This window comes from Cherax quadricarinatus, chromosome 66 (assembly GCF_038502225.1).
Source record: "Cherax quadricarinatus isolate ZL_2023a chromosome 66, ASM3850222v1, whole genome shotgun sequence".
NCBI classification, from domain to species: domain Eukaryota; kingdom Metazoa; phylum Arthropoda; class Malacostraca; order Decapoda; family Parastacidae; genus Cherax; species Cherax quadricarinatus.
Window position 1 is genome coordinate 23,092,358 of NC_091357.1, and position 14,793 is coordinate 23,107,150.

Genomic DNA, 14,793 nt, shown 5'->3' on the forward strand with positions numbered 1-14,793 from the left:
ACTTGGACCTGGGAAGTAACTCAGAACTTGGACCTGGGAAGTAACTCAGAACTTGGACCTGGGAAGTAACTCAGAACTTGGACCTGGGAAGTAACTCAGAACTTGGACCTGGGAAGTAACTCAGAACTTGGACCTGGGAAGTAACTCAGAACTTGGACCTGGGAAGTAACTCAGAACTTGGACCTGGGAAGTAACTCAGAACTTGGACCTGGGAAGTAACTCAGAACTTGGACCTGGGAAGTAACTCAGAACTTGGACCTGGGAAGTAACTCAGAACTTGGACCTGGGAAGTAACTCAGAACTTGGACCTGGGAAGTAACTCAGAACTTGGACCTGGGAAGTAACTCAGAACTTGGACCTGGGAAGTAACTCAGAACTTGGACCTGGGAAGTAACTCAGAACTTGGACCTGGGAAGTAACTCAGAACTTGGACCTGGGAAGTAACTCAGAACTTGGACCTGGGAAGTAACTCAGAACTTGGACCTGGGAAGTAACTCAGAACTTGGACCTGGGAAGTAACTCAGAACTTGGACCTGGGAAGTAACTCAGAACTTGGACCTGGGAAGTAACTCAGAACTTGGACCTGGGAAGTAACTCAGAACTTGGACCTGGGAAGTAACTCAGAACTTGGACCTGGGAAGTAACTCAGAACTTGGACCTGGGAAGTAACTCAGAACTTGGACCTGGGAAGTAACTCAGAACTTGGACCTGGGAAGTAACTCAGAACTTGGACCTGGGAAGTAACTCAGAACTTGGACCTGGGAAGTAACTCAGAACTTGGACCTGGGAGGTTACTCAGAACTTGGACCTGGGAGGTTACTCAGAACTTGGACCTGGGAGGTTACTCAGAACTTGGACCTGGGAAGTAACTCAGAACTTGGACCTGGGAAGTAACTCAGAACTTGGACCTGGAAAGTAACTCAGAACTTGGACCTGGAAAGTAACTCAGAACTTGGACCTGGAAATAACTCAGAACTTGGACCTGGGAAGTAACTCAGAACTTGGACCTGGGAGGTAACTCAGAACTTGGACCTGGGAAGTAACTCAGAACTTGGACCTGGGAGGTCCCTCATCACCCTTCGCAACAAACACCTAGATAAAAACCATAATATATAACTTTCGTTAACACAAGGCTAATACTAACGCACCAAGTTAAAATAAGAATCATCAATAACCAAAAATAAAACTCAAGTTGTAACTTAAAAGTTTTATAAAAGTGGGTCGAGGTCCCTAGTGGCGCCGCAGTAATTATAACAACCAAGACCTAAGTGAAAATTCTCAAGCCACCAGAAACAGTTTTAAAAGGTGATCCACTTTTAGCTGCTGCAAGTCACACGTCGTACAGAGCAGCAGCTGCAGACAGGTACCACGGATGTTACAGAGAGTGCAGCAGCTGCAGACAGGTACCACGGATGTTACAGAGAGTGTAGCAGCTGCAGACAGGTACCACGGATGTTACAGAGTGCAGCAGCTGCAGACAGGTACCACGGATGTTACAGAGAGTGCAGCAGCTGCAGACAGGTACCACGGATGTTACAGAGTGCAGCAGCTGCAGACAGGTACCACGGATGTTACAGAGAGTGCAGCAGCTGCAGACAGGTACCACGGATGTTACAGAGAGTGCAGCAGCTGCAGACAGGTACCACGGATGTTACAGAGTGTAGCAGCTGCAGACAGGTACCACGGATGTTACAGAGAGTGTAGCAGCTGCAGACAGGTACCACGGATGTTACAGAGAGTGTAGCAGCTGCAGACAGGTACCACGGATGTTACAGAGAGTGTAGCAGCTGCAGACAGGTAGCACAGCAGCTGCAAGCAAGTAACACGGGTGAAGCGTGCGCCTGATCCTCATTTAAAGTGAACCCAGCACAGCATGGAGAGTGAGGATAAAAACACAATACACATGACAGAAACATTAAGAGAGTGCACAAGACAACAACAACACTGTTGAATGTGAGGAACTTTAATGAGCACGGGCAAGTTAAGATCAACCTGAGCAAACAAACCTGGAGAACCAACATAGAGGTAGCAAGGAGAGAGCTTCATGTGACAACATAGTGGAGAAGACATATCAAAAGTACTGTGTACACCACTAATGTTACATCCATCATCAAGCAAGTGACCTCAGTCAGGAGACATCATCTACAGTGTTACATCCATCATCAAGCAAGTGACCTCAGTAAGGAGACATCATCTACAGTGTTACATCCATCATCAAGCAAGTGACCTCAGTAAGGAGACACGATCTACAGTGTTACATCCATCATCAAGCAAGTGACCTCAGTAAGGAGACCATCTACAGTGTTACATCCATCATCAAGCAAGTGACCTCAGCAAGGAGACATCATCTACAGTGTTACATCCATCATCAAGCAAGTGACCTCAGTAAGGAGACACCATCTACAGTATTCAGGCATGTGTTGGAACGCAAAAAAAAAAAAAGTGTAAAAATCTGCAACCAGGCTAATCCCAGACACACTACCAGGAAAAACTGAAGGCAGTGAGTATGACGACCATGGCGGAGGAAAGATTAAGGCATGATCATGAAGTATAAAATTGAAAGAGGGACTGGTAGGACAAACAAGAATAAAGTGAAATAAGATAAGAGGCCTAGGCCAAGGGGACAACAGATGAGCCATGGACATGTTAGGAAGTAATGTTTTATTTAGACTATATTTACGTAAGCCTACTACAACACTTAAGAACTACCTTGAGAGCACACGTGTTATGGACACGGGTTATGGGATAACCCAGTCAAGTCAAACAATATTACTTTTTCACAAATAACACATGTATAGAAAAACCTAAACAGGCCGAAACGTCGTCATAATCTTGTTTCTCTTATGTGCGGGTTACTGTATTTTTCTAGTCACGGTAACGTGTCTTTATTTATATTACTTGTTAGTATTAAAATGGAATGAAATGGACGAGCAAGTGGTGGAGGCAAAGTCAGTAGTTTCAAAAGGGTTATATATCCCAAAATACTAAATAACAATAACGCTGGTCCAAGTTTACGAAATATCACGAGTAGGAACGTGACACTTGCATACACAAATCAGTCAAAACACACACACACACACACACACACACACACACACACACACACACACACAGGTCGACGTAGTGTTCACAACGCACACACAGTAAAGACTGACACACTGGGGGGAGATACAACAGAATGCTCCAGGCCAACCAGCCTCTCATGGGTAATTGTATTCTGGGTGGATATTGCAGCTCACGAGCAAGCCAGCGAGCCAGCAAGCCAGCCACTGGCCCAAACACCACAAAACATCGCTCACTACCACCACAACAATATTAATGCTATATACAGGGTCCCAGACCACAATACATCGCTCACCACTACGACAACAATACTGCTGATGCTTCTACACCATCACTTATATATTGTTAATAGTATTTCCTGTATTAACTGACTCATCTTTCATATACAGGTCCTTCAGTCTGCTGTTGCAGTTGCTACTGTTGATGATGCTGTTGCTGTTGCTGTTGTTGCTGATGATGCTGTTGCAGTTGCTACTGTTGATGATGCTGTTGCAGTTGCTGTTGTTGCTGATGATGCTGTTGCAGTTGCTACTGTTGATGATGCTGTTGCAGTTGCTGTTGTTGCTGATGATGCTGTTGCAGTTGCTGTTGTTGTTGATGCTGTTGCAGTTGCTGTTGATGATGCTGTTGCAGTTGCTGTTGTTGCTGATGCTGTTGCAGTTGCTGTTGTTGCTGATGATGCTGTTGCAGTTGCTGTTGATGATGCTGTTGCAGTTGCTGTTGATGATGCTGTTGCAGTTGCTGTTGTTGATGATGCTGTTGCAGTTGCTGTTGTTGCTGATGATGCTGTTGCAGTTGCTGTTGTTGCTGATGATGCTGTTGCAGTTGCTGTTGTTGCTGATGATGCTGTTGCAGTTGCTGTTGATGATGCTGTTGCAGTTGCTGTTGTTGATGATGCTGTTGCAGTTGCTGTTGTTGCTGATGATGCTGTTGCAGTTGCTGTTGATGATGCTGTTGCAGTTGCTGTTGTTGTTGATGCTGTTGCAGTTGCTGTTGATGATGCTGTTGCAGTTGCTGTTGTTGATGATGCTGTTGCAGTTGCTGTTGTTGCTGATGATGCTGTTGCAGTTGCTGTTGATGATGCTGTTGCAGTTGCTGTTGATGCTGTTGCAGTTGCTGTTGATGATGCTGTTGCAGTTGCTGTTGATGCTGTTGCAGTTGCTGTTGTTGATGATGCTGTTGCAGTTGCTGTTGTTGCTGATGATGCTGTTGCAGTTGCTGTTGATGATGCTGTTGCAGTTGCTGTTGTTGATGCTGTTGCAGTTGCTGTTGTTGCTGATGATGCTGTTGCAGTTGCTGTTGATGATGCTGTTGCAGTTGCTGTTGTTGATGATGCTGTTGCAGTTGCTGTTGTTGCTGATGCTGTTGCAGTTGCTGTTGATGATGCTGTTGCAGTTGCTGTTGTTGATGATGCTGTTGCAGTTGCTGTTGTTGCTGATGATGCTGTTGCAGTTGCTGTTGATGATGCTGTTGCAGTTGCTGTTGTTGATGCTGTTGCAGTTGCTGTTGTTGCTGATGATGCTGTTGCAGTTGCTGTTGATGATGCTGTTGCAGTTGCTGTTGTTGATGATGCTGTTGCAGTTGCTGTTGTTGCTGATGCTGTTGCAGTTGCTGTTGATGATGCTGTTGCAGTTGCTGTTGTTGATGCTGTTGCAGTTGTCGCTGATGATGCTGTTGCAGTTGCTGTTGTTGATGATGCTGTTGCAGTTGCTGTTGTTGCTGATGCTGTTGCAGTTGCTGTTGATGATGCTGTTGCAGTTGCTGTTGTTGATGATGCTGTTGCAGTTGCTGTTGTTGATGCTGTTGCAGTTGCTGTTGATGATGCTGTTGCAGTTGCTGTTGTTGCTGATGCTGTTGCAGTTGCTGTTGATGATGCTGTTGCAGTTGTTGATGCTGTTGCAGTTGTCGCTGATGATGCTGTTGCAGTTGCTGTTGTTGCTGTTAATGTTGCTATTGTTGCTGTTGCAGTTGCTATTGTTGATGTTGCAGTTGCTGTTGTTGCTGATGATGCTGTTGCAGTTGCTGTTGATGCTGTTGCAGTTGCTGTTGATGATGCTGTTGCAGTTGCTGTTGTTGCTGATGATGCTGTTGCAGTTGTCGCTGATGCTGTTGCAGTTGTTGTTGTTGCTGTTAATGTTGCTATTGTTGCTGTTGCTATTGTTGATGCTGTTGCAGTTGCTGTTGTTGCTGATGATGCTGTTGCAGTTGTCGCTGATGCTGTTGCAGTTGTTGTTGCTGTTAATGTTGTTATTGTTGCAGTTGCAGTTGCTATTGTTGATGCTGTTGCAGTTGCTGTTGTTGCTGATGCTGTTGCAGTTGCTGTTGTTGCTGTTAATGTTGCTATTGTTGCTGTTGCAGTTGCTATTGTTGATGCTGTTGCAGTTGCTGTTGTTGCTGATTATGCTGTTGTAGTTGCTGTTGTTGCTGATTATGCTGTTGTAGTTGCTGTTGTTGCTGATTATGCTGTTGTAGTTGCTGTTGTTGCTGATTATGCTGTTGTAGTTGCTGTTGTTGCTGATTATGCTGTTGTAGTTGCTGTTGTTGCTGATTATGCTGTTGTAGTTGCTGTTGTTGCTGATTATGCTGTTGTAGTTGCTGTTGTTGCTGATTATGCTGTTGTAGTTGCTGTTGTTGCTGATTATGCTGTTGTAGTTGCTGTTGTTGCTGATTATGCTGTTGTAGTTGCTGTTGTTGCTGATTATGCTGTTGTAGTTGCTGTTGTTGCTGATTATGCTGTTGCAGTTGCTGTTGTTGCTGATTATGCTGTTGCAGTTGCTGTTGTTGCTGATTATGCTGTTGCAGTGGCTATCCTACCAGCACAGAACATCAGAAGTAAACACAACTCCCTTCCCCGGATAACCCTCAGCGTCATACCTACCCATGCAAGACTAGTCATGCTCCCATGCAAGACTAGTCATGCTCCCATGCAAGACTAGTCATGCTCCCATGCAAGACTAGTCATGCCCCCATGCAAGACTAGTCATGCTCCCATGCAAGACTAGTCATGCTCCCATGCAAGACTAGTCATGCTCCCATGCAAGACTAGTCATGCTCCCATGCAAGACTAGTCATGCTCCCATGCAAGACTAGTCATGCTCCCATGCAAGACTAGTCATGCTCCCATGCAAGACTAGTCATGCCCCCATGCAAGACTAGTCATGCCCCCATGCAAGACTAGTCATGCTCCCATGCAAGACTAGTCATGCTCCCATGCAAGACTAGTCATGCTCCCATGCAAGACTAGTCATGCTCCCATGCAAGACTAGTCATGCTCCCATGCAAGACTAGCCATGCTCCCATGCAAGACTAGTCATGCTCCCATGCAAGACTAGTCATGCTCCCATGCAAGACTAGTCATGCCCCCATGCAAGACTAGTCATGCCCCCATGCAAGACTAGTCATGCCCCCATAATGCTTAACCAGGGAGGGTTAAAAATCACGCATGGGTATGTGGTGACCGCCACCCACAGCATGGGTATGTGGTGACCGCCACCCACAGCATGGGTATGTGGTGATCGCCACCCACAGCATGAGTATGTGGTAACTACCACCCACAACATAGGTATGTGGTAACTACCACCCACAACATAGGTATGTGGTAACTACCACCCACATGGGTATTTAATGACTGTTTATGGTGTTCATGATGGATGATGGAATTAAGTAGAGTCGAAACATTGTGGGAAAGAGGGTGGAGGCGTTAGGGTGGGCGGGGTGGGCCACAGGTGGGCGGGGAAGCGGAAGTAGGCGTCACCTGGGAAAATTAGGACAATCCGGCAGGGAAAGAGGAAGGTAGTAGGTATGTAGGTAGGTATGAGGTATGTAGGGAGGTAGGTAGTAGGTATACAGGTAGTATGGAAGTAGGAAGGTAGGCAGTAGGTATGTAGGTAGTAGGTATGTAGGTAGGTATGTAGGTATGTAGGTAGTAGGTATGTAGGTAGGTATGTAGGTAGTAGGTAGGTATGTAGGTAGGTATGTAGGTATGTAGGTAGGTATGTAGGTAGTAGGTAGGTATGTAGGTAGATATGTAGGTAGTAGGTAGGTATGTAGGTAGTAGGTAGGTATGTAGGTGGTAATAAAGTTGGTAGAATTACCGACAATATGTAAAGTAAAAGGACTTTACATGTAGGTAGTAAGCAGCTCAGGCTGACACTACTGACGTTTCCCAGTTGGACACAATCACCACCACCAGACATTACTGGACAAAAGTCACCAACACTGGATAACAATCACCACTGAACAATCACCACTGGACAACAATCACCACTGGACAATTACCACCACTGGACAATTACCACCACTGGACACAACCACCACTGAACACAACCACCACCACTGGACACAACCACCACTGAACACAACCACCACCACTGGACACAATCACCACTGGGTTTAGAGCAAGTCGCTTCTGCCTATCCCAATTACTGGATCTACGACATGGTCTTGGATCCTCTAAAGGACAAACAAAATGCAGATGTAGTATTTACAAACTTTGTAAAAGTCTTCGACAAGTGTGATAATGGTACAACAAAAGACTTGGCAGACGATGCACCATCCCCCCAATGAAAAGCAGGGGTGTCACTAGCACGTTAAGAGACCATACAATAAGTGTCAGGGGCCCGAGACTGTTCAACTGCCTCCCAGCACACATAAGGGGGATTACCAACAGACCCCTGGCAGTCTTCAAGCTGGCACTGGACAAGCACCTAAAGTCAGTTCCTGATCAGCCGGGCTGTGGCTCGTACGTTGGTTTGCGTGCAGCCAGCAGCAACAGCCTGGTTGATCAGGCTCTGATCCACCAGGAGGCCTGGTCACAGACCGGGCCGCGGGGGCGTTGACCCCCGGAACTCTCTCCAGGTAAACTCCAGGTAAACAGCACACAAAATGCATGATAAAGGAATAACATGAAAAGTTAGTAGATGGATCTACAGCTTCTTAAACAGAACACAAAGAGTAGTAGTAAAGAGTAGTCTGAAGCGGCTACAATGAAAAGCTATCTCACAAGGTACAGTACTTGCTCCCATCTTATTCCTTATCCTCATATCTGACAAAGATTGAGCCGTAGCACCGTGTCTTCCTTTGCGGATAACACCCAAATTTGCATGAGTGTCATTCATCGAAGACATTGCAAGTCTCCAAGCGGACATCAACCAAATCTTTAAATGGGCCGCAGAAAACAATATGAAGTTCAATGAAGACAAATTTAAATTACTCCGCTATGGAAAACTCGAGGAAATTAAAACTATCGGAGTATAAAATAAATCTCAACCACAGAATAGAGCGAAAAACTAATGTAAAGGACCTAGGAGAGAATTTAATTTTCAAAGATCACAGCAATGTATCTACCACATTTGCTAGGAAAATGATAGGATGGATAATGAGAACCTTCAAAACTAGGGATGCCAAGCCCATGATGATTTTCTTCAAATCGCTTGTTCTCTCAAGGTTGGAATACTGCTGTACATTAACGGCCCCTTTCAAGGTAAGCGAAATTGCAGACCTGGAGAACATACATTATTATTATTATAATCAAGGGGGAAGCGCTAAACCCGGAGGATTATACAGCGCCTGGGGGGGGGGGATGTGGAAGGCATTCAGGCTTAATTCGGGGAACTGGAGCACAGATCCAATTCCCTAAATCAAGAGCCCCTCACCAACATCAAGGAACCTTCCTTGAGGGGTGGAGAACATACAAAGAACTTTCAGGGCACGTATCAGCACAAACTAGCGCCTAAATTACTGGGAACAGTTAAGTCTCTTGATTTGTACTCCCTGAAACGCAGGCGAGAAAGATACATGATAATATACACTTGGAAAATTCTAGAGGGACTAGTCTCAAATCTGCACACGAAAATCACTCCCTACGAAAGCAAAAGACTTGGCAGGAGATGCAGCATCCCCCCCCCCCACAATGAAAAGCAGGGGCGCCACGAGTACGCTAAGAAACAACACAAATGTCAGAGGCCCAAGACCGTTCAACTGCCTCCCAGCATAAGGGAGATTACTAATAGACCCCCGGCTGTCTTGAAGAAGGCGCTGGACAGGCACCTAAAGTTAGTTCCTGACCAGCCAGGCTGTGGCTCGTATGTCGGTTTGCGTGCGGCCAGCAGTAACAGCCTGGTTGATCAGGCCCTGATCAACATCGAGGCCTGGTCACAGATCGGGCCGAGGGCGTTGACCCCCGAAACCATCTCCAGGTATACTTGACAACAATCACCACCACTGGACAACAATCACTACCACTGGACAACAATCACCACCACTGGACAGTCACCACCACTGGACACAACAATCACCACCATTGGACAACAGTCACCACCACTGGACACAATCACCACTGGACAACAGTCACCACCAATGGACACAACAATCACCACCATTGGACAACAGTCACCACCACTGGACAACAGTCACCACCACTGGACACAACAATCACCACCACTGGACAACAGTCACCACCACTGGACAAGTCACCACCACTGGACACAACAATCACCACCACTGGACAACAGTCACCACCACTGGACAAGTCACCACCACTGGACACATCACCACCACTGGACAACAGTCACCACCACTGGACAACAGTCACCACCACTGGACACAACAATCACCACCACTGGACACGACTTACCGGGAAGAAGTGTTGACTGGAGGGATCTTTCTTGTACACTTTCTTCTCATTCTTGCCCTTCGCCATCTCTCCTTTTTATCCTCGTTTGATATTACGAGGGCGCGCACGCGCACCACCAGTTCTGGTAGTGTGATGATGCTGATGATTCAGTAAGTCATATTATACACTCAAGTACCTCCAAAGACTCTCATTATACACTCAAATTCTTCCTGAGGACCCCAAGTAATGGTTTAAATACAAGTTATTTTTGATGTGAGTTAAGATTTCTTCCTTGTAGTATTTAAAGTTATTTTAGACTACGTAAACTTAATTAAGACTTTCCAGACGTATAATTTATAATTCATATTAAGAAAGAATTAAGAGAAGTGGACCACAATATAACCCTGGAATAACAAGTTCTCATAGAGAAATTCCCTCATACATAACGGAGATTCAAGTTTTTATTTAGGCTTCGGGTACATAATATTTATAGTATGGACTCTGTTGCTGACAAATGTTGAAGGATAAGTATGTAGTAATATTAATCTGGGATAACATGACCAAGTTAAAGTGACTTACTGCCAATGATACTCCTACTGCAGTTATCTTAACTGTTATGACTGATAACTTAGGAACACTCAGAGGAGAGAGATTAAATTCTGAATACAAATGTTTTAACCTAAGAGACCGTTGGTCTCGTAGCACGAAGACTTAAACCAAGAAATATATTATGTGTAATTTATTTCCACTGGGATTTAGTCCTCTTAACAAGTAAACCACCCATAGCAGTTGACTAACTCATAGGTACCTAATTACTGTTAGGTGAAGTGGTAAGGAAACTTGGCCCTACGTCTCAACCACCTCCCCCCCGGGATTGAGCCCAGGTTCTCTCGGTAGTGAGCTGAACGATGTAGCACTGTGTTCTCCAGCACAGTTGACTATACAACAGTGATCCTTACGTATTTGTCCTATTATTAGTCACTGAGAAGCACTAAACCTGTACGGGGCATAGAGTGGGATATGGAAAGAATTAGGCTTGATCCGAGGAAGGAAAGGTTAACTGTAATTCCTTTGATCAAGAGCCCTTCACCAGCCTCGTAGATACTATCTGGATTGCAGGGTAGGAAAGTAGACTATCCCGTGTGTACCTTGCGCTGCAGTGAGACTGTCACTCTCCACCGTCACTTCCCATGCAGTGAAGCAAATGATGGAGTGGACAAACACACGTAAGCGGTAAGTATGAGAGAGAGAATAGGTAAGAAGTGTGCAACACGACACTACTCACACAACTATCACATACCATCCACCACCAGTGTCACCTATCTCATGTCGCCCACTGATAACACTATCTAAACCCTTGCTAATGTTCATGTTCTCTCCCCATCCCATCCCCCTCTCTCTTCCCCCGCTACCAATAATGTACACCTTAATTGTGATATTTCTAAATATACTGACTCCCTAACTTCCAAGATCATATTTTACAATCAACAAAGTGTAGTGTGTAGGCTTCAAGACACAATATATACGCTTTCCCGTCTCTCCTCTAGTACTTTATAGTTTATATTTATGCACACCATACCCATCCTGTGGGCGGTAAAGACTAGAGGTACATAATGGGTCCAGGAACTGCATCTCCACATTAAAGAGGCACATAATGGGTCCAGGAACTGTACCTCCACATTAAAGAGGCACATAATGGGTCCAGGAACTGTACCCCCACATTAAAGAGGCACATAATGGGTCCAGGAACTGCACCTCCACATTAAAGAGGCACATAATGGGTCCAGGAACTGTACCTCCACATTAAAGAGGCACATAATGGGTCCAGGAACCGTACCTCCACATTAAAGAGGCACATAATGGGCCCAGGAACTGTACCTCCACATTAAAGAGGCACATAATGGGCCCAGGAACTGTACCTCCACATTAAAGAGGCACATAATGGGCCCAGGAACTGTACCTCCACATTAAAGAGGCACATAATGGGTCCAGGAACTGTACCTCCACATTAAAGAGGCACATAATGGGTCCAGGAACTGTACCTCCACATTAAAGAGGCACATAATGGGTCCAGGAACTGTACCTCCACATTAAAGAGGCACATAATGGGTCCAGGAACTGGGCCACAAAGTTCTGACAACTAAACAAGTTACAATTGTAATGAGCTATTTACATGTTTATATCTAATTACAATAGTAGCGAGTTATTTATGCAGACAAGAATTAGGTCATAAAAATACTAAAACATTACCTTACAATTTAGTAAGGTATGCTTGTAATATTTTAGTGAGGTATACTTGTAATATTTTAGTGAGGTATGCTTGTAATATTTTAGTGAGGTATGCATGTAATATTTTAGTGAGGTATGCATGTAATATTTTAGTGAGGTATGCATGTAATATTTTAGTGAGGTATGCTTGTAATATTTTAGTGAGGTATACTTGTAATATTTTAGTGAGGTATGCTTGTAATAGGAAACTGTTAGTGTTTATGCATTAGTTCCACTGTGCAAAGTCATGGTATCCAGAATGGCTGGTAATATACTACTGTTCATAAATTACTTTGACATTTCTTGAACACGATGTGAGTGAGCTGTCTCTGAATTTATTAGTTTTATCTCATTCCAGCACATAATGGCGCAAGGTGTGGCAATAATAACCTGCTACACACCTCATCACCTTCACCCATAAAACAATACATCACAAAATCTGTATTAAGTAAACTATGCATATAAAAAATACATCCGCAAGATCAACAAAATCTGGATCTACTGGGGAAAAACCTCAGTGTTGGCCTGGTGGCTAAAGCTCCCGCTTCACACACGGAGGGCCCGGGTTCGATTCCCGGCGGGTGGAAACATTTCGACACGTTTCCTTACACCTGTTGTCCTGTTCACCTAGCAGTAAATAGGTACCTGGGTGTTAGTCGACTGGTGTGGGTCGCATCCTGGGGGACAAGATTGAGGACCCCAATGGAAATAAGTTAGACAGTCCTCGATGACGCACTGACTTTCTTGGGTTATCCTGGGTGGCTAACCCTCCGGGGTTAAAAATCCGAACGAAATCTTATCTTATCTTATCCTAAAACACCTTACACACACGCTTAAACCAAAGTTACTAAGAAAAAACAGCATGAAACTCTTAATAATATCGTTGTCTTAAAAAAAAAAAGTGACGTGGAAAATGTTATAGTAGTATGTTTTATAGGGCTAAACTTACAGGTTAATTAACAGCTATCTAACTTAGGTTCATTTCGAAGTCCATTATTATTATAATCATAACGAAGCGCTAAACCCACTAGGGTCATACTGCGCTGCATTTCAAAGCACAGTCACATATAATATATTACCACCCTTCCCCACCCACAGGATGCCACCTATTAAAGCTAACATTCAGGTACCTATTTACTGTTAGGTGAACAGGGGCACCCCCCGGGACTGAACTCTGCTCCTTCGGTTGTGAGCCGAAGACGCTGCCACTGAGCTAGTCACTTAACTTCAAGGTCTTGCACAATGCAAGGCGATAAATTGTTAAATACTTACACGAGGCGCCAAACTGTATGTGGATCACTAAGCGTAATGATGCTGGAAGCTCGATCCTCCGACCGCTGATAAGTCACGACACGCTGTTCTGGCAGCCAGTTTATCTATTACAAGGCACACTAAGGTAGTGCTGACAGCATATATGAGGAGGCCCTTAATGATAACTACACTAACCACTCAACCTTGTTACTGTATCTATGATACATTGTTACTACCACTATGGTGCATTGTTACTACCACCATGATACAGTTACTACCCCTATGATGCATTGTTACTATTACCAAGACGCAGTGTTACTACCATGACGTATTGTTACTACCACCATGACGCACTGTTACTACCACCATGATGCATTACTACCACCATGACGCACTGTTACTACCACCATGATGCATTACTACCACCATGACGCACTGTTACTACCACCATGATGCATTACTACCACCATGACGCACTGTTACTACCACCATGATACATTACTACCACCATGATGCATTACTACCACCATGACGCACTGTTACTACCACCATGATACATTACTACCACCATGATGCATTACTACCACCATGATACAGCTACGCTAACTACTCACCCTTGTTACTATCACCATGATGGTGGCTGCTGGGCCTCACTCTTCCACCTGCAGAGGAAAAAAACAGTTTTAAAAACCTTCAACAAACGATATATACAATAAAAATGCTAAAAATCATACACATAATATACACAAATATACCATACTGAAAAATGAAAGAATGGAAATACCTGAGCACGTCACCTGACACCTTCAGATTATTACAATCACAACTAAGCGCTAAACCCAAAAGGGCACACACCTTTAGAACAACTTCATTTAATCTGAAGATGTGTGCGAGAACACACGAAAGCACTCGAGTATTCCCGTTCTTTCATTTTACACTTCCAATAACGCAAAAATACGACAATCAAAAAAGTTATTCCTTTTCAAATGAAATATAATTTATTTTGTAATTACAACACATTTCCACATGTAATTACAAACTATTACATGTGAGAGGACTTTCTAAGTGTGGTGAGTGAGCAATGGGCGCGATGATTCCCAGAAGAATTAACCATTAAAACCATTACGAAAGATCCCCACATGGCTGGGAATCAACCACGATATATTAAATATAAAGAAGCAGGTCAGGAGCTGAAGTTTAACCACCATAAACAAGCATAAATTAAGTACATATAATTAAAGAATGTATTTCTAGCAATTCTTTTTTTTTAGGGGGGGAGGGAGTAAGGATGTAAAATTGGCAAAACCTGCATGTTACGTGTAGAAACCAAGTCTTGGAGTTTAATATGTTTATTATGCACCCAATACACATCCTGTGGGCGGCAGTCAAATGATTACAGAGGCACATAATGTAACAAAAGTCTGGGCCCCAAAGTTTTGATAGCTAAACAAGTTAGCGGTAATGAACTATTTATATGTTTATAACCGGTAGAGACTGTGTTAACACTATGATCATTATCGGCCTCCTTTACACCCTTTGTTTTTACGCTTGCATAGCATCGTTTTTTTTTTTTTTAGTTTAGGGTAGTTATAATCATA

The 14,793-nt window shown here is 44.1% G+C and overlaps 1 protein-coding gene across 5 annotated transcripts in view; it reads right to left on the reverse strand.

The window, feature by feature from the left end:
* ck (myosin-VIIa ck) overlaps positions 1 to 14,793 on the reverse strand; it is a 123,202-nt gene that overhangs the window by 92,162 nt on the left and 16,247 nt on the right. For 2 of the 5 annotated variants that reach the window (XM_070099261.1, XM_070099262.1), the window contains exon 2: positions 13,810 to 13,857. In XM_070099261.1, the coding sequence (XP_069955362.1) occupies positions 13,810 to 13,827 (18 nt within the window). In that variant the 5' untranslated portion in view covers positions 13,828 to 13,857. Of the gene's footprint in view, positions 1 to 9,697; positions 9,836 to 10,824; positions 10,965 to 13,809; positions 13,858 to 14,793 lie in introns of those variants that run through there. The other 3 variants (XM_070099260.1, XM_053799023.2, XM_053799025.2) reach the window with 3 other exon arrangements.